Source organism: Camellia sinensis, chromosome 1, assembly GCF_055761805.1.
Source record: "Camellia sinensis isolate YWXY chromosome 1, ASM5576180v1, whole genome shotgun sequence".
Classification (NCBI taxonomy): domain Eukaryota; kingdom Viridiplantae; phylum Streptophyta; class Magnoliopsida; order Ericales; family Theaceae; genus Camellia; species Camellia sinensis.
In genome coordinates, this window is record NC_138961.1 from 230,074,520 (window position 1) to 230,094,171 (window position 19,652).

At 38.1% G+C, this 19,652-nt stretch overlaps 1 protein-coding gene across 1 annotated transcript; it reads right to left on the reverse strand.

Annotated features, from left to right (window-relative positions):
* Positions 1 to 149: 149 nt before the first annotated feature.
* Positions 150 to 19,351, reverse strand: LOC114307098 (histone acetyltransferase HAC12). Its single transcript, XM_082897446.1, has 17 exons — positions 19,225 to 19,351; positions 18,003 to 18,190; positions 17,751 to 17,853; positions 17,172 to 17,412; positions 16,815 to 17,087; positions 14,703 to 16,108; positions 10,906 to 11,193; positions 10,508 to 10,786; positions 8,747 to 8,875; positions 8,132 to 8,332; positions 7,859 to 8,001; positions 7,249 to 7,552; positions 3,196 to 3,335; positions 2,531 to 2,609; positions 1,985 to 2,377; positions 884 to 1,110; positions 150 to 800 (listed from the first exon to the last, which is right to left on the reverse strand). Exons 2-17 carry the CDS (start codon positions 18,173 to 18,175, stop codon positions 764 to 766), a joined length of 4,416 nt encoding a protein of 1,471 aa, XP_082753572.1. The 5' UTR covers positions 18,176 to 18,190; positions 19,225 to 19,351; the 3' UTR covers positions 150 to 763.
* Between the last annotated feature and the right edge of the window lie 301 nt (positions 19,352 to 19,652).

Genomic DNA, 19,652 nt, shown 5'->3' on the forward strand with positions numbered 1-19,652 from the left:
CTGTCATACCTGCTGAATAGGCTATATTCAAGAAGAAGAAGATTGTATTTCCCATAACAGCCCCAAAGACGGCTGTTACCTGAGGACAAGATGACGTAAAAAAATTTCAAGATGGTAGACAGTAGACGACTTCATATGACAAAAATGGATTTGTCCAAAATTAAAAATCAAATTCATTATTCCATATGTATACATCGAAATGTGCACCTAAATAACCAATACAACCAAACCAAGAGAAAAATCTAGAATGCAAAAATATAGGGAGTATTTACAAACTTCTCTGAATGGTCTTCTTACATGACATGCAACTTGGTGCAAAACCAAATAATCATTATTTCTTTTCATTCGTGCACCAATTCAATGAACCAATCCACTATTTGGATATTGCAAGCTAAGGCTAAGCTTGAATCCATCTCAATCTCTGATAAAAATGGGTGATTCTTACCTTTACAGAAAGAAGGATGTCCTAGTGAAAACAAAATGGAACTCTTAGCGCACAACCGGCATAAATGTTCACTACACATACTTCTGTCTAACCCGTAACAATATCTTCTGTCTTAAACTCTTTGCATTCTGTAGCTTAAGCATACTTTTGTCTAGCCCACTAGCTTACAGTACAATTGTTGCTGTGTTTGACTGTACAATTGTCACTGTGTTTAACTGTACAAATGGCTGCTGTTGAATGTTGATGATCCATCCATAACGATATCTTCTCAGAAACCTCTTAATGACCTTACTACTCAGCCCTTTGCTGGGTTTCAGACTACAACGCAAGCATTTCAGCATGCTTCTTAAGATCCCTGCACATTGGAAGTGCATTATTACAACAATTTCCAAATGGAAGAAACAAAAGTAAAAAATTATAAATGTTTGTGTAACATACATGCAGCGTGGTACCCGGCAATTACAATCTCTGCAATCTTTTGAGTGCAATGCCAGCAGCATCCAGGTTTTCTGACAGGTCAGACAGCCCCCAGCAAACCGAAGATTGCATTGATGTGAATGGTGGAAAAGCCTTCTTACCAGAACGCAGTTTGGATAGGAGCAGATGCTGCTTTTGGTCACATTACATTGGGAGGCATGCATCAGAACATCCAGTATTTCCCTCATCTGCACCACCAGATTATAAAGTTGTTAAATCTAGAAAACCCATGTGATATTCTCCAACCAGAGGAAGTGAGCAACAAGTGACCAAGGAAGCACTTGGAGACTATTCAAAGTAGAAAATATAAACTAGAAAACCCATGTGATATTCTTCAACCAGAGGAAGTGAGCAACAAGTGACCAAGGAAGCACTTGGAGACTATTCAAAGTAGAAAATATGAACTAGAAAACCCATGTGATATTCTTCAACCAGAGGAAGTGAGCAACAAGTGACCAAGGAAGCACTTAGAGACTATTCAAAGTAGAAAATATAAAATTGAAAATGTTGTTGATATGGTAAAACTCAACACGTGTAGAGCCAAGAGCAATGAGGCACAATCCAAGCACAACCTCCAGCAGGGCCCTAACTTTTAAGGTGTAATATAGAAAATTGCAAAAAAGTTGTAGTACCAGAATTAAAATTTAACAGTTTTCATTTAAGAAATGCTTCAAAAACTTCTACACGTGGTGTGGAAATAACTGACCCCTTGTGGTATTAATTTTTTGTACTGCAAGACTGAAAGATCGAATCTTTGAACCCAAAGGAAAAGAAACTCAAACAATTAGCTACAAGATGCTGACAGAAAAAATTTGGAAAAATATAGGAAACTGGATCTTTTTTTAAATACTTTAAAAGCTTTGACATGTGCCTCTAAAACAATAACCCCTTGCCTCTGCAACCACTAGAAGGTCAAAAGATTGATATTTTGTTTGAACCCAAGAATAGACTCTGGGCAAGTGAGAAGCATTAAAATCTGACATCAGGGTTTTAACTTCTATAATCTTGTGATTAAGCTTTTTCTTTAAAAGTTGAAATGCATATTTAAATATTTCTCCATACCTGCGTAGATTTCTGCTGCTGAGTCTGTCCATTCTTTGACCCACAACTTACAACGGATGAACATTGACTTAATTTATGAATATGACAATCATCACCTTTTCTATGATAGCATCCATCACAAGCATCAAACCTTGGACAGATCTCACAGTGCCATCCCTGATTCACCACAATATCCTGATGGCAAATGCAGCAGCTGGTCCCAACACTTTGCTTGGTTGGATTATGGAGATGATAAAGGATCATCATTGAGGAATGCTTGACATGGCGAAGGGTATCAAACTGATAATGATTTCCTTGACAGAAGCTTAAGAAATAGTGCCGATTCTCAAAGTAACCATTATCTATAATAACATCTGTATCCTCTGTATTAACAGGCACATCCTTCACTACAACCTGAAGAGAATAGGAGCATATATGTAAAAGCGGAATCTAACTGAACAAGACCATGTACCAAAAGTGCTTTATTAACTAGAGTATGCATGGAAATTTTTTTGTTTTCAGTTTGGATATAGAAAGCAACATAATCTTTGAGTTTATAGGAATCACCTGAGAGAGAGAATGTTTTTCCCCGCTACTTGAAGTGTGTGTATTCCCCTCATTGAGAGTTTGCTCCACATCATGGCATCTACAATATATATGAGAAGGTAAATAAGAATTAAACATTCTAAGACTTGCAATCAACAATAGGAAGTAGAAAATGTATCTCCAGCACAAAACTTTAGAAAAATGACATCTTCTTGCAACAGGTAAAGCGAACCCGGTAAGAAGATATCAATAAATGATCATGAATGATAAAACTATTATATTGCTACCATGAGGAAGAAATAGCAAAGAAAATTGACTTCAATCAAAGAATGGATCTTAAATAGGATTAGATCTATCTCAAATACCAAACTGGCACCACCAACAATAAGGATGAAACTTCAATCAATGAACAGAGCTCATTAAGGATTAGATCTATCTCAAATACCAAACTGGCACCATCAACTATAAGGATGACATGCCAATCTTCATATGCAAAAAATAGGAGAATTCCATACGTGCAAGTAAACGTGATTTCAATCACTTTGTATTCTTCTTCTTCCAGATTATAATAAAGCTAACTACAAAAATAAGTGGGATTCAAGAAATACATCATATTATTAGTACCATAGCCACCAAAAGGAGGCGAAGCAAAAACCAAATAAATCATGATTTGATACAAAATTTACCTTGCACATAGTTGAAAGTTTTTGCATTCGTTGCAAATCCATTGGCTTCCAGATAGTATCACTTCATGGCAGCACGTGCAAGTAAACTGTAAGTGGACCATAATAAAGTCCTCCTTCACAGGAGAGATGGTTTGCTCCAGCTATCAAAGAAAGAGAACAAGAGGATAACCAAGAATTAACAGATGGAGTCACCACATAGAAAGAAAAACGATGCGAATTTTCAGAATCTGTTTTCTAAAAAATTTCTGAAAAAACTAAAAACTAATTTGGTATAAAGAATGCTCATCATTTTCACATGGTTCTATCTTTTTTGGAGGCAAAAATAATTTTAAAAAAATATTTTTGGTGTTGATTTTGTCAAACTAATTTATATTTTTAAAAAATTCAAAAAACAGATTCTAAACATGAAACCAAACGGAGATTTCTGGCCACTGGTGAGTGAGATCAAACCTTCAAAGCCCAATAAAAGGATATTAAGAGCTATGCATCTCTGTTGATATGTGTACTCACGCATGAATAAAATTTTCCTTCATGTAATTTTCAAGGTTTCCATGGAAAATATTGGAAAAATGAGCTACATACTGTTGAATTTCTAAAACTTTTCACTCCTTGTTTTCTATACCTTATTATTGTCAAATGATGTGTTTATGTAGCATAAAATTGTTATTTGAGAATGTAAGAAATAATGTATAGAGAAAGAGAGAGAATAAATTGTATGTATTATTATTGATTGATATATTGATGTCTATTACAATGATTCATGATTCCTATATATAGAAGAGGGTGAGTGTGTAGTAGGTAAGGAGTAGGTGAAGTGGAGGTGGTAGTGGTGTAGTGGGTTAGGTTTAGTGGAGTAGGTGAGGTGGTAGTGGTGTAGTGGGTTAGGTTTAGTGGAGTAGGTGAGGTGGTAGTGGTGTAGTGGGTTAGGTTTAGTGGAGTAGGTTTAAGTGGGTGAAGTAGGTGGAGAGTAGGTGGATTTTAACAGCCCCCCGCAAACTCAAGGGGGATAGGAACTAACCAACTTGAGTTTGGAGAGAGTAACAAAACAAGAAAATACATAAAAATAAAAGAGGATAAGAGACACTGTATGGTCGTGTCAGACCATTGGTGAAGACACTGGATGGTGGTGTCATAACGTTGTAGAGGACACTGTATGGGGGTGTCATAACCATGTAGAGGATACTGTATGGTGGTGTCATAACGGTGTAGAGGACACTGGATGGCGGTGTCAGACCGATGTAGAAGACAGTTTATGGGGTCATGTCGGACCGTTGTAGCAGACAATGTGGTGACAGTTGTTGTGACAGTTTACGGAGTCTTGCTGGACCCTTGTAGAAACTAACCGGAATCAATGTCGGGACAGTTTACAGAGTCTTGTCGGACCCTTAAAGGAGCTAACCGGAATCAATGTCGGGACAGTTTACAGAGTCTTGTCGGACCCATAAAGGAGCTAACCGGAATTAATGTCAAGACAGTTTATGGGGTCTTGTCGGACCGTTGAAAAAGTTGCACCCTCAAAAGGCGTGCCTAATTTTGTCAAAAGGCGTGCCATCAAAAAGTGTGCCCAATTCATCAAAAGGCGTGCCATCAAAAGGCGTGTCCACTTTATCAAAAAATGTGCCATGAAAAGGCGTGCCAGTTTGTCGGGCGTCAAGAGGCGCGCGATGCGCGTGGCTGCCTTGGCTATATAACCAAGACGAAGGCAGAGGCTGAGGCAGAGAAAAACTGAGAGAAACCTCTGAAAAATCCTTCGTGTGGCTGAGAGAGTTCTGAGAGAAAAACTCTGTAATATTCTGTAACACTCTGTTGCCCAGAAAATGGCTTCATCGTCTTCCCGCGGGTTGCTCACCCTCTTTCCCGACCTCAACGAGTCAACAAGAGAGAGAACTGGTGCGGTGGCACTGGAAACTCAACCAAACGCCCCGGAGTTTACTCCGTTGAACTTTCCGATGCGGTCGGTGGAGCAAAGAATGGCAGTGCAGTCGGATGTGGAGGCCAATCAGTATACTCTGAAGGCATGTGTGGAAAGCATGACAGCGGTCACAAACTTGTCGAACCGGCTGCAGAGTAGGACAAATGAGGTGCAGCATTTAAACTCCCAGCTGGCTCTGCTCCAACGCATGTATAAGGATGCGCGAGCAGAGATAAGTGTGCTTAAGGCGGAAAACAAGGAACTGAAGCGGAAGGCCAGTTTTATGTTCCGATTTGGAGGGCCGCCATATGCTGCAGTGGAGGAGCAGGGAGTAGTGATCATGCCCAGTGGAGTGGGAAACACGGAGGCAACACCGGCAAGGGCCGCCCAAGACGGTGGCAAGAAGAAAAGACCGGCGGAATAGGCGAGAAGAAAAATCCCACTGTTCCGATTTGTGTTGGTTGTGTTTTGTTTTGTTTTGTGTTTTTTTTATTTTTATTTTTATTTTTATTTTTTTTTTTTATGGTGTAAAATGCTGATCGGGGTTGATCCCCGACATGAAGAAATGACAAGTTTGTAAAATGTTGTTTTTTTTTTTTTTGGGAGTGTTTTGTTGAAAAAATAAAAATAAAATGAAAGAAAACAAGGGAGAAAGAAAATAGATAAAAAATATTTATAGATGGATTATATGAAAAACATCAGTGCGATTGTTTCAAAATAAAGTGGGGTATTTAAAAAAGAGGAAAAGTGACTTGGAAAAAATAAATAAAAATAAGTGATTTTTGAAATCAAATGGAGGAGAGAGAGGGACAAACCCATGTGATAAAGTGGAGAGAGAGTCGGTGAGTGGGGTGCAAAAGGTGAAGGAGAAATGATGGATTGAAAATGGTTTGGGTCAAAAGTGGACACTGTTAGTGGGGAACATGAGTGCATTGATTATTTGATATAATAATAATAATAATAAAAATAAAAAGTTCGAACAGTTGGAGAGAATGAGTGGAGTATGGTAAGGGTTTCATCCAAAGCCAAAATTCCTGCAGCGAATCACTTCGCAAATCCTAGCATGAGCTTTTTCTCTTTCCAGGCTTATTCATGAATTTCCTGGTGATTTCAAGAGCCTCCGGTGGCATTGTGGCAGAGAACACCCCAACCTGGATTTTGGGTGGCAGCAACTGAGAACACCCCAACCTGGATTTTGGGTGGCAGCAACTGGAAAATATCATAGATCTGATTTTTAAAAACCTCGTGACAGCATTTCATCAGCTTCATCCAAGACAAACATTTTGATGTAAACAGGGCGAAGTGATTGTCTCCGCAACATGTCAAACACACGACCAGGAGTACCAACAACAACATGAACCCCACTGGAGAGAATGCGCTGATCTTCGCGCACACTAGTCCCTCCAACACAAGCATGAACCTTCACACTTTGCTGGGCAAGTTCAAGAGTGGGTGGAAGAACCAAAGCTTGGCACTCAACCAAGCTATAATCTAGCTGCTGCAGAATTCCAGAGCAGAATGTTGCAGTGTTTCCAGTTCCAGACTGTCTCGTCATATGAGGTGAAGAATTCTTCTCCATCAGCCTCACACATGACTACAGTTGCACAAATCTTTGTTGATTTTATCAGCGGAATAGGTTGAGGTCCGGCGGGCGGCTAAGGTGAGGTTGCCGCCCGCCGGGGAAGCGAAAATACTAGGTTTTAAACCAGCTCTGATACCATGTAAGAAATAATGTATAGAGAAAGAGAGAGAATAAATTGTATGTATTATTATTGATTGATATATTGATGTCTATTACAATGATTCATGATTCCTATATATAGAAGAGGGTGAGTGTGTAGTAGGTAAGGAGTAGGTGAAGTGGAGGTGGTAGTGGTGTAGTGGGTTAGGTTTAGTGGAGTAGGTGAGGTGGTAGTGGTGTAGTGGGTTAGGTTTAGTGGAGTAGGTGAGGTGGTAGTGGTGTAGTGGGTTAGGTTTAGTGGAGTAGGTTTAAGTGGGTGAAGTAGGTGGAGAGTAGGTATTTGAGAACATGATTTGCATTATTCAGGTAAAAAATGAATATGATAAGAAATCTGTGTAACTTCCAGTGACATCTGCAAAGATTAATAGAGACTAGGATAGGAAAGATGAGCAGAAGTTACTTTTTTCATCAGTAGAATATCTTTGGTTGCATCATCAGAAAGACTGGTATGTCCCATAGCTTTTAAAGTTCTCTTTGTCAGAGCTTTTTTCACCTTGCTCTGTGAACCAACTTGACTCCTTTGTTCAATATTTTTTATCATATCTACAGCAGCACCTGACAAATAGTCACCATCAAAATATGGCAAACGAGCTGCTGTTATCTTCATGTTGTGTTTCCCAGTAGGAACAAAGAAATGATCATATAAATTAGTGCAATCCACCACTATATTCTCTTTTACTGCTTTTCTTAGCATTGATTTGTACCTGCACATGGAACATCTTCAAGTCAAGACATATGCATGCACAACAAAAACTGCAGACATGGAAATAAGAGCAGCAAACTGCAAAGATCAAAATCTGAAGCAGATCAATCAGTCTGACTTAGGTATGTCGAGGACTTGATACTATCTTCCCAAAAGGGGAATTAACAAGGATTAATACATGCAGAGTTGCATACATGTAAGCATGTGAAGGTATGGAAGGAGAGAAAGTGAAGGTATTGCACAAATCTTATTCACACAAATAACGCTTAAATGTAAACATGTGAATGTGTGGGGGAAAAAGAGGTACCACTGGCGGAGCTTATCGGACTTTGGTGTTTTCTGAGTCTCTGGATGGCAATAAAAAATATAATCTTCTCCTCTCACAGGTGGACATGCCCATATATAGCAGGTTGCAAAACCTCGTTTCTTGCAATAATCAAGGTATCCTATCTGATAATGACAACAAAGGAAAAGGCAAGGAGCCAATTTTGTTACTTTATTTTATTATAGAATCTTTAAATGCTCATTTGATGTTGAGATAACAGAGATTAAACAAATAAAACTAAACAAGGATAATTACCAATATTTGATGGTAAACAAAGGTACGAAGAGCTTCACCAGATGCAGTTTTTATCTCCGGTCTAAAGTACTTCACAGAATCAAGATACGAGATATATACACAACGTTGATTTGGGTGACTACATTCTGAACCATACTCCTGGACATACATTCCAAAGAGGCATACATCTACACCTTCAATTCTTTGAAACAGAAGTATCACCTAATTGAGAAAGGATATGTCAGAATTCCTGAAAATATAAAACAACTAAGAGTAGTAGTTAATAATAGATTTCATTGAAGACTTTGTAACACCAACAATCTACCCTGTGGTTATCAAAATGTGCTCACCTCATGTCTTTTCTCTTTTCAAATGATAAAAGCACTTTAATGAATTGTATGGCATTTATCATAGCATATTCATTAACCAAGACTGAGCAATGCAATACTGAAGTTGAATAAGGAAATGTGTTAACTATAAGTCAACCCAAAATCTAGAAGGAGGTGGTGGTGTTTCAGCAATTAAAAGGAGATTTTTGGTCTTTTCACAAGTCCCAGGTGAAATTCTTATAGTTGCCTCAACTAAGATCAAACAAAAGAAAATTGCTTAAGCACAAACCACTAGAATTTCTGTTACCTTCGATCTGTATGGGAACTCTGTTGGGTATTTCTCATTATGGAAGATATCTAAAAATTGCTGCTTCACTTTCAGTAGTTTTTTGACAGATAGCACCACTCTGACAGCAAGATTCGCTGCTCTAGGTACCTAGAAATAGGTTGAACATCTTATATCAAGCAATTGTAGTAGGATGCTGAAACATAAAACATTAGATATACTCTTGCTGAGGTAAAATTTAAAAAGAAAAAAAAATTAAAATGAAGAAAGAAAAAGAGCACAGAGAACTAAGTCAAAGCAGCATTGTTGACAAAATTAGCCTAAGAACATTGCGTTGCTTGGTTTCCCATTGAGAACAATTCTCTTTGGCATTTTGTAATCAAGAGTAAACACTCGGTCTCCACGGAAATTTATTTCTTGTGATATCCATTACTTTGCTCAACATATTCGTTTCAATGGAATTCCTTTGTTTATAATATCTAGTTAATGGAAGGTCATGGTTAAGACTTGGCCTAATAACCTTAAGGTTATGGTTTCAAGTCTTGGGGCCACCACTTTGTGCATTATGCTAAAAGGTTAGGTGTGTACTCAATCTTTTCCCTCCCAAACACACATTAATGTGTACTAATTGGGCGTTGTTTTTTTAATGGAAGGTCATATGCCATTTGTAACTTTGTTTTTTCCTTTTCTTTTTGGTGGACTGGTTGTCCCCCCTTATCTTTATTGTTCTTTTTCCTTTTATTTTCAATCTTTTTTTTTTGGTTAAACAAAAACAATCTTAATAGTCAAAGAAGTCCAGGTTTCCAATTTTAAAGTCCAGGTCATAGCAGAAGTAGGATTGGAATTTGGACACAAACCTAATAAGACTAGAGTTTGGAGACATAGATACTGTGTATTGTGTGATGAAGCCCAACGATTCCAGGCAAGATTCCTACACTTCTTTCTTTCTAGTGAATTTCTAACACTAATATCTACAACCCTAAAATCACCCTTCAGTCAGGCAATCAATCTCTACATGAAAGGAAAGGTATCAATATCAGGTTAATATCTATCTATAACCCCAAAATAGCCTAAACTCTAATCCCAGAACTCTCCCATATTAAGACCTAATAAATCGTAACCTCTTTCCCTACCCTTCAAACAACGAGTTACCTCCAAAACCCTTAAATTAGTAGTTGCCACCCTCATTAGAATCCAAAACCTGTCCTTCTATCATTCAATATCCTAAACAACCCCCCCCCCTCCCCCCCCCCCCCAATATGAAACCATTCATAGGGCGGCCATATGAATTTCCAAAGTTGTCCTACAATTGTATTTGTTCAAGCCCACTGTTGGATAGCATGTGCTTCCCATGTTTGCCATGCATGCAAAATATCAAATTGATCAAAGGATAAGTTCTATTACGTGGCTAAAGATATCGTACATTCGAAATTTTTACTATGCATGAAGAGGTATCAAAGCTAATAGTGAGCATGACCAACATGCTATCTTCAGTGTGGTACCACAATTTAACTGTTCTAGACCAGTTATAATTTGATCATTCCTTAACAGTTCATGCTTCTATCCCTTTTTTCCCCTGGTCTTCATAAATCAATCAACAAAACTTTTACAATACATTCACTACGAAGTGGATAAAATATCATATTTTGAAATAAAGTAACTTGTGATAAGGACTACCTAGATGTATGCACGCATGTATTCACGTGTCAAAAATGATTAAAAAAATAATAATAGATGGAAAAAAAAAAAAAAAAGGGTCTATAAACAGTATTTGCATCATACCTCATCAAGTTTCTTTTGTAAAGCCTTTGCCCTCTCTTCACTGTCTTGCATGAGACATCTAAAGAGCCTTTGCTCAATGTAATCACTGAGTGTAGTAGTTGGCAAATCTTTTGCTCCAAAAGCAACAGTCTTTGGTAAGGGCACATGCTCTCCAACTTCTATTCCTTCCAAGTAACATTTTGGACAAACATATTCTGATTTCCCCCCCAAATTACTTTTATCATTGTAAAGAGCGCATATCTGGTGTTGCCAGCCTCTGCATTTATCACATTGAACCCACTGCAAGAACAAAATGTCCGAATGGATTGAGTATTTAACATTTTTGTTGGTCAAAGAGATTTAAGTATTTAACCATTTGCTGAAATTGATATCTCAGAGTGAAAAATGACAAAGCTTACCGATTCTTCATCTTCATGGTTAATCCTTTCCTTATGAAATTTTGCCTTGGAAATAGAAATCCCATGGAATGAGATCTCACGACCATGAGATCCCTTGAAGCATGAGTTACAAAAACAATGCTGTGTACCCATTTTGTCAAGTGCACAATGATAAATCAAATTGAGCTTGATACGAGCACCACAAGATGAGCAATATATTGGTGCAGGGGCAAACACAAGCTTGTCCATAGAACATAACTGGCATGACTTTTCACCAACAGAATGTGCTTTTGTGTTTCCTTTCATTTCCTGCATAATTTCTCGATCATTATTATAGCAATACCAATAATAATGGTCACATCTATTTAACATCATCTTTAGGCAAGTAAAAACAACATGCTGAATTTGAATAAAAAAATCTGACAGATGTATTAATTCTTTTAGGAATCAATACAGTCCCTAATCTACAAGTGAAGATAAGACATAATTTGTAAGAAAAATTGATATAGAGAGAAATTGTATGTATTATGATTGATGTTATTGATTTGATTTTATTAGTACAAATGTGAGAGGCTCCTTATATAGGAGATATAGGTGTAGTAGGTGAAGTGGAGGTGGTAGTGGTGTAGGTGAAGTGGAGGTGGTAGTGGTGTAGTGGGTTAGGTTTAGTGGAGTAGGTGAGGTGGTAGTGGTAGTAGGTGAGGTGGTAGTGGTGTAGGTGAAGGTAAATTCTAACAGCCCCCCGCAAACTCAAGGAGGATAGAAACTAACCAACTTGAGTTTGAAGAGAGGAACAAAACAAGAAAATACATAAAAAAAGGATAGGAGACACTGTATGGTCGTGTTAGACCGTTGGTGAAGACACTGTATGGTGGTGTCATAACGTTGTAGAGGACACTGTATGGTGGTGTCATAACGTTGTAGAGGACACTGGATGGCGGTGTCAGACCGATGTAGAAGACAGTTTATGGGGTCATGTCGGACCGTTGTAGAAGACAGTTTATGGGGTCATGTCGGACCGTTGTAGCAGGATAGTTTACGGGGTCATGTCGGACCGTTGTAGCAGGACATGTTGTGACAGTTTACGGAGTCTTGCTGGACCCTTGTAGAAACTAACCGGAATCAATGTCGGGACAGTTTACAGAGTCTTGTCGGACCCTTGTAGAAACTAACCGGAATCTATGTCGGGACAGTTTACAGAGTCTTGTCGGACCCTTGTAGAAACTAACCGGAATCAATGTCGGGACAGTTTACAGAGTCTTGTCGGACCCTTGAAAAAGCTAACCGGTATCAAATGTCGGGACAGTTTATAGAGTCTTGTCGGACCCATAAAAAGTCGCATCCTCAAAAGGTGTGCCTAATTTTGTCAAAAGGCGTGCCCAATTCATCAAAAGGCGTGTCCACTTTATCAAAAGATGTGCCATGAAAAGGCGTGCCAGTTTGTCGGGCGTCAAGAGGCGCGCGATGCGCGTGGCTGCCTTGGCTATATAACCAAGACGAAGGCAGAGGCTGTGCAAACCAGTTTGAAACCTCTGAATTTTGGCAGTCTGAAATACTCTGTAAACCCTGCTCGGAAATACTTAGCAACCCAAAACATGGCCTCTTCTTCCCGTCCAGCTACCCAGAACCTGCTCACTCTCTTTCCAGAACTGAACGAGCCCACAGGAGAAATAACTGGTGCGGTGGTCAGTGAACCTCAACCAAACACCTCTGGTTTTGCTCCATTGAACTTTCCGATGCGGTCGGTGGAGCAAAAAATGGCGGTGCAAACTGATATTGAGGCTAATCAGTATACTCTGAAGGTATGTGTGGAAAGCATGACGGCGGTCACAAACTTGTCGAACCGGCTGCAGAGTAGGACAAATGAGGTGCAGCAGTTAACCGCCCAGCTGGCTCTGCTCCAACGCATGTATAAGGATGCGCGAGCAGAGATAAGTGTGCTGAAAGCAGAAAATAAGGAGCTGAAGCGGAAGGCCACCGTGATGTTCCGATTTGGAGGGCCGCCATATGCTGCAGTGGAGGAGCAGGGAGTAGTGATCGTGCCCAGTGGAGTGGGAAACACGGAGGCAGCACCGGCAAGGACCGCCCAGGACGGAGGCAAAAAGAAGAGACCGGCGGCAGAGTAGAGAAGAAAAATCCCACTGTGACGAGTGGTGTTGGTGTGGTTGGTTGTTGTTGTTGTTGTTGTTGTTTTTTTTTTTTTTTTTTTTTTTTTTTTTTTTTATCGGGGAGAGTCCCGACATGAATAAAATTTGGTGTGCAGTTCTGCCTCTTGTGTTGTTGTTGTTGTTGTTGTTTTTTTTTTTTTTTTTTTTTTTTTTTTTTTTAAATAAAATAAATAAATAAAAAAAATAAAATAAAATAAAAGAAAGAAAGTTGAGTGGAATGGGAACAATCCCATGTGATTTCAAACTGCCAAAAAGAAAGAGAGAGAGAGAGTGGGTTAAGTAAAAAATATGTTTTCATCATGAAAAGAGGGTGGGTGATATTATAATATTATATAAATATTATATGAAAATAAAAGCTTCAGATCTAGATCTGTTGTTCGACCTGGTTCTCTCCTGGGTTACCGACCATATTAATCAAATTCAACTAGGGTTCGGAAAAACAAAACACATGCAGCGAAAGAGACTATCAGAAATTCATGGCTTCAAGGTACTGAATAGTCGAATGTACCTAGGTTTTCATTTTGTCACTGCAAGAAGAACCCTAACCCTACGGGTGGAAGAAGAAGATGATCCTGTATATGCAGATGTGCCGAAGCCTTGTAGGACGAAATCCGAGAGGGAACCGTACCCGACGCCCATGAAAGTTTTGATCCAGAACTTCGTGGGTACTTGGAAGAGATGACGGAGGATGGGAAGGAGACTGACGGCAAGCGAGCCCCCAATAAAGGCAATGGTCTTGATCTGGATAAGTACTCTCGGGTTCAAACCTTGCAAGAAGTTACAATTAATATTCCAGTCCCTCCTGGAACAAAATCGAGGGAGATTGCATGTGAGATGAAGAAGAACCATCTGAAAGTTGGACTTAAGGGTCAACCTCCAATAATTGATGGTGAACTGTTTCAGTCTATCAAGGTTGAAGACTGCTTCTGGAGCTTAGAGGATCAGAAATCCATCTCTGTACTTCTGACCAAACAGAACCATATGGAATGGTGGAAAAGTTTGGTAAAAGGTGATCCTGAAGTTGATACTCAAAAGGTGAGGAGGTCAGAGAAGAGGTCAGCTATGACTTTCTAGTAGAGTAGTGAAGGTATGTGTAGAGGTCCGGCGGGCGGCCAAGGCGAGGCTGCCGCCCGCCGGTGAAGCAGAATGATCAGGTTCTTAACACTGCTCTGATACCATGTAAGAAAAATTGATATAGAGAGAAATTGTATGTATTATGATTGATGTTATTGATTTGATTTTATTAGTACAAATGTGAGAGGCTCCTTATATAGGAGATATAGGTGTAGTAGGTGAAGTGGAGGTGGTAGTGGTGTAGGTGAAGTGGAGGTGGTAGTGGTGTAGTGGGTTAGGTTTAGTGGAGTAGGTGAGGTGGTAGTGGTAGTAGGTGAGGTGGTAGTGGTGTAGGTGAAGGTAAATTCTAACATAATTGGTTGGCAACTTGGCTAACATAAATTTAAATATTGGTGGAAAAAAACAAGGACAGCACCACTAAGGTGGAGGATTTATTCGATTTGAATGTGCTTCAAGGACAAGAGATAAACCAACAACATATGAATGAAGGTTGTGAGAACAAACATGATCAAAAGGCTTTAATGGACAGAAAGAAGCAAACCATAAACAGCAGCAACTAAAAGGTGATGTACAAACCTGACCAATAAACTGCCTGAGACTGGATAAATGTTCTTTCATTTCTTCTACTGTGAAAGAATTGATCAAAGACTCACCCAATATCTTTGGCTCCACTGACTTCATTCCTGAATCTGCTGATAGTGCAATAAAATCACTTTTTGCCTCTAGTTTTGCTTTGTCAGACTTGGTCCTGACTTCTTTCTTCTCCTCTTTATGATCAGCAGTGAGTTCTTCAGAAGGAACAGGCACACTGCAAGAATTAAAAATTCGAAAATTATCTGCCACATTATTTCGAACCTCACTTGTGCATGTGGGTACTGTCTCCTCTTCTTTAGAACAACAAATGAGTTCTTGAGGATGAATGGGAATACTCTTCAAGTTGGACATCTGTGCAGTTTCTGTAACATTATTCCCAGTTGAACTAGTGCTTGTGGATTCCCAAAGGGGAGTTGACACTTCCATGTTAACCTTTGTTGCATCTAAATTATCAGATGCACAAGCTTCAGGCCATTGCTGCAAGTGTGGGAGTTGTTGAGGTTCACAAGGTTGAGTCATTGAACAAGCAACTACGTCAGAAACCCCAATTTCAATGGAAACGTGATTCCCCATCTTCAGACGTTTTGATGGATGCTGAATATCTTCACTAGGGTGAGGACTGGTGCAACTAAAATCATTATCACAGAAAGCATTTAAGCGACCATTTTCTTGTTTTCCAGATCTCTGGGGAGGTTTACCAGTAACACAAGACCTTCTGACAAGCCTGCATATGTTGCACTCCCAACAATGACAGTTATCGAAATGGGAAAGAAACATAAAATATTGGTCACAGTTGCATGTGCAGTCATTACATACTGTTGAATGCATATGTTTGATAAAGGAAACTTGGCTTCCATCTACATGTGTTGTCTTATAGTTCATATAAGAAAGAAGAAATCTAAACATGAGATCACTTGAATGCGCAGGTTTGGCAGCTCCAGTTGGACCCAAAAGGATAGAAGAACGTTCTAAAGCAACATATTGAACACCATGTGACTGTTTTGAAGGAAGAGAGGACACATTAAATGCCTTCTTCCCTGTTATCTTGTTGATGCATTCATCATCTTCAAACAGGCTATTTCTTGATTGGTCCTCAGATGACTCATCAAACTGCACATATGGCTGCTGTTGCGGCTGATGGAACAGCTGAGTTCCTGGCATCAGCAGTTTAGGTTGCAATAAATCCTCACAAGTTGACATGGGAGTATTGAAAATTGCTCTAGTCAAAATACCAGAGGCTTCAGGAATCATCTGTCGATCCTGTTGCAAGTTCTGGAAATTTGGAAAAGGTAACTCCAAATTTCCCCCCAACAATGATGAAACACCCACGGTATAAACATTCTGATTGTTCTCCAGGAAACGTCCATGTTTTATCACATTCATCTCACCTGACCAAATTAATCATTCAGAATAAAGCCATGAGAAAGGGCATGCAGAGAAAGAAAATAAAACTAAAAAAAAAGGGATAAAAGGATTAGGCATGCCAAGGATGGGTGAGTTGGTCTCAGTTGAAACAATAAAGTATTGGTGCCACATTCATGAGGACATAGGTGCCACCAATCCCAATTTTAACCCAGTCAAACGAGTCAATTAAAAGCATTCGAGGTAACCAAATTTCAACAAGATTATTTTTTATCAGCAAATTTCAACAAGATTATGCCTATCCAGATTCTAAACAGGTTCAAGAACCTATAATATATACAAGTTTGAGACGGTGATCATAGATCAATTGTACATTGTCATAAATAATTTGTGTAATGGGAGGAATTGAGGTGCTCAAACTTAGTTAGGATATATGGACTAAACAGTAGGATACCATCATTATGTCCACAAGGTAATAAACAGAGAAACAGCCAGGGAAAAAACCAAAAATAAAAAGGTTAAAATTAACTTTGCTCCTGCAGCAAAAACAATAAAAACAAGAAGACATTTGTCCAATGCTAGGTCTCATTCACCACATACAAGGTTTAAATAATCTCACAAATAACAGAAGCATAAGAATTAAATTATGGTAAACACATTTAATTAGAATGTTGGGCACTGTTCCAGGCATAATAATTTGGGGAAATTTAGCACAAGAGTTGGAGAACATACGCTCATTGAGATGTTGCTGTGGGATATTGTTTTCTGATAACAACCCAGATAAATGCTGCAAGCTATTACCATGAAAAGTTGGTCCATCATCAAAAGGCACAGCGTTAGAATACACATCTGTATCCGAACATACTGTGATGGATGAAATCTGCTCAGAAGAAGGAACCATCTCACTAGAAACCTGCCTTATGCCTGCAGGTGAAAGCATTCTAGCTCCATCAAAAGCCATGAATGCAGTGGCAACTCCCTGGTTATGATCACCACAGGCAGATCCTGCAATTAAGTATTTATTAGACTGTGACATATAATTATAGAACGTCATAATTCATCAACATGAGGATTGTTCAACTTAGTTACCCTTGGAAAAGCCGAACGACCCATCGTTGAAAAAGCTAGAATCATTAGCACTGTTGGTCCTCAATGAACAATCAGTGCTAATAAACATGGAGCAATCAATGAGAGCATGTGGTGAATTTAAGTTGCCAAATGAGGATGTAGCATGGCGGGCCACCTGTTGACTGGAGAAGCAACCATCACGTATTTCATGCTGGATCATGTTTTGCAATTGACAAGCTAGCATCTTCTGGTTCATGTATTCCTAAGAACCAATAGAAAATACAAGAGTCAGTAAACTTGAACACCAACTAATAAGCAATTGACTTGAAAAAATTCATTTAACCCAAGGGGTTGAGTGTGTAAAAGGCTTGACTAATTTTCAGCTGACCTAAATATTAGAAGGAAGAAGTTACATGTTAAAAGATGATTTGAAGATGTGTGATATTGCATGCAATGATCTTAGATGTGAAAGCACAAAACACACACGCATGCACACACACAAAAAAAAAAACAGAAAAAAGTTATAAAAAGTGAATCATTACATGATAAATGAAATTAACCTGTTATGCTGAATGTTCAGTTTGTTATTAAAAAACATACCTTTGAAGCACCATTAACAGATAGTTGACTTTGCAAGTCAGGAACACAATCAGATGTCAACTCTCCCAACTGACGATTTGTATTCTGATTCAAATTTTTGGCACTGCAAAATATTTTGGTAATATAGAAAAGGTAAATAGATAAAACAGAATTAAAACTGAAATATAGATTTTTATCATATTTATTTTTAGAAGATTTGACATTCACAGGAGAACTTTGATAATTCAATTCATGTGAACATTTAGAACTTACATCTTATTTCTGAGAAAATCTTTTGCACACCTCATTTTGGACTCCTTGTACAAGGCATCTATAGAATCTCCTTCTTGTAGGGAACCTTGATGTAAACCCATCTCGTGCATCTGGGGTTGATGTGAAACATTCTGGATAAATTTGTATGCATTTACATCCATCATGCTGTTCATGAAGATTTATTCATTCTGCAAAAGTTGCAATTTAATGGAAATTAAATAGGTAATATAACAATATAAGAGAGGATCCAGTCATGATCATGATGAATTCATCATATCCTTATAGAACTTTCAAAGAACAGTAGAACTAGAATTAAAAAACAATATGTCAAAACTTGGAAGTCAAAATGACTGTTAAAAATATCAAACTTTTCACAGTTCAAAAGTAGAAACAATATCAGCATACAAAATGATGCTAAGGATCAGTGGTTTAACTGTCAGATGAATCAAATCAAACCGTGATCTCATAAATACATTAACAAAATCTATACACAAAAAAAAAAAAAAAAAAAAAAAAAAAAAAAAAAACTATTTTTAATGAAGTGAAAAATGGAAATAGTATCCTAAGTAACTCCAAGAGAGTGCTAAAAATGAAGATTAAACATTCCTAACATCAGTTACTATCAATGTGATGCTACATTATCATCAAGGTTACAACTTAGTTCAATCTCATATCACTAACTCCAAAATCCTTTCAATTCGGTCTACCGTTGCCAATTTTGCTTTATAACAATTTCACCTAAGAGTGGTAAAAAATACCTTGGTGTCTGACGGTTCAACAAACCGGAGAATAAACCAAGCTAACCAAAACCAAACCATGACTCCATACTCATATCATAAATACAATAAACAAACTCAATTTTAAATATGTAATAAAATACAACATAACCAAGATTTTAATGTACCACAAAATTCCCATTGCCTTCACTACTACATAATTGTGTTGTACCAAAGACATTGTTCGAAAAATTGATCACTGATCACATGAAAGTGCGCGCACACAAACTATACAAGAAATCAACAATGTATAACACAATTGCTAAATTCTCCTTCATTATTCCCAAACCACTAAAAAAAAACTTAGAATTTTTATCTATCGCTCAGAAACAGAGATTCTTGAACGATGATAGAGAGAATCAGAGTCAGAGACAACATTAAATATTACAAATACATTGTAGAGAAGTTATGATCATGAGTTTCGAGATCGAGATCGAGAGAGAGACCTGAGGAAGAACGGTGATTCTCGAACAGTCGAAACGTGAAAATCTTGAACCTAGCAACGAGAGAAAACCTGGGGGAGATAAAATAATCAAACAGCTGTGGCCTAAACCTCGGCAACTTTGCACTAATGTTGTTTTATATCAAAGGCATTATGTAATCCGGTTCACATATAGACAGTACTAGGTCGAACCGGACACCGGTTCACACGAATTTTACCAAATCCTGCTAGAAATTGGATTTCTAAATGAGGTAGGAAATAAAATACATTTCAATTTTTTTTGGGATAAATTACAAGGATGATTAATGAAAAAAATGACAATTATACCATAATTTTAATAAAACTACATTGACTACTTTTACAATAATAGTTACGAAATTAATATATTATTTTTTATATTTAAATATTTATTAATATTGAGTAATTTTATTC

Excerpts from the sequence above, each read along its gene's own strand:
- LOC114307098 (XM_082897446.1), bottom strand. The coding sequence starts at position 18,175 with ATGAACAGCATGATGGATGTAAATGCATACAAATTTATCCAGAATGTT. Across the intron at positions 2,610-3,195 it reads AACTTTCAACTATGTGCAAG|ATGCCATGATGTGGAGCAAA; the intron begins GTAAATTTTGTA and ends TATATATTGTAG. Across the intron at positions 1,111-1,984 it reads AGCAGCAGAAATCTACGCAG|ATGAGGGAAATACTGGATGT; the intron begins GTATGGAGAAAT and ends CTGGTGGTGCAG.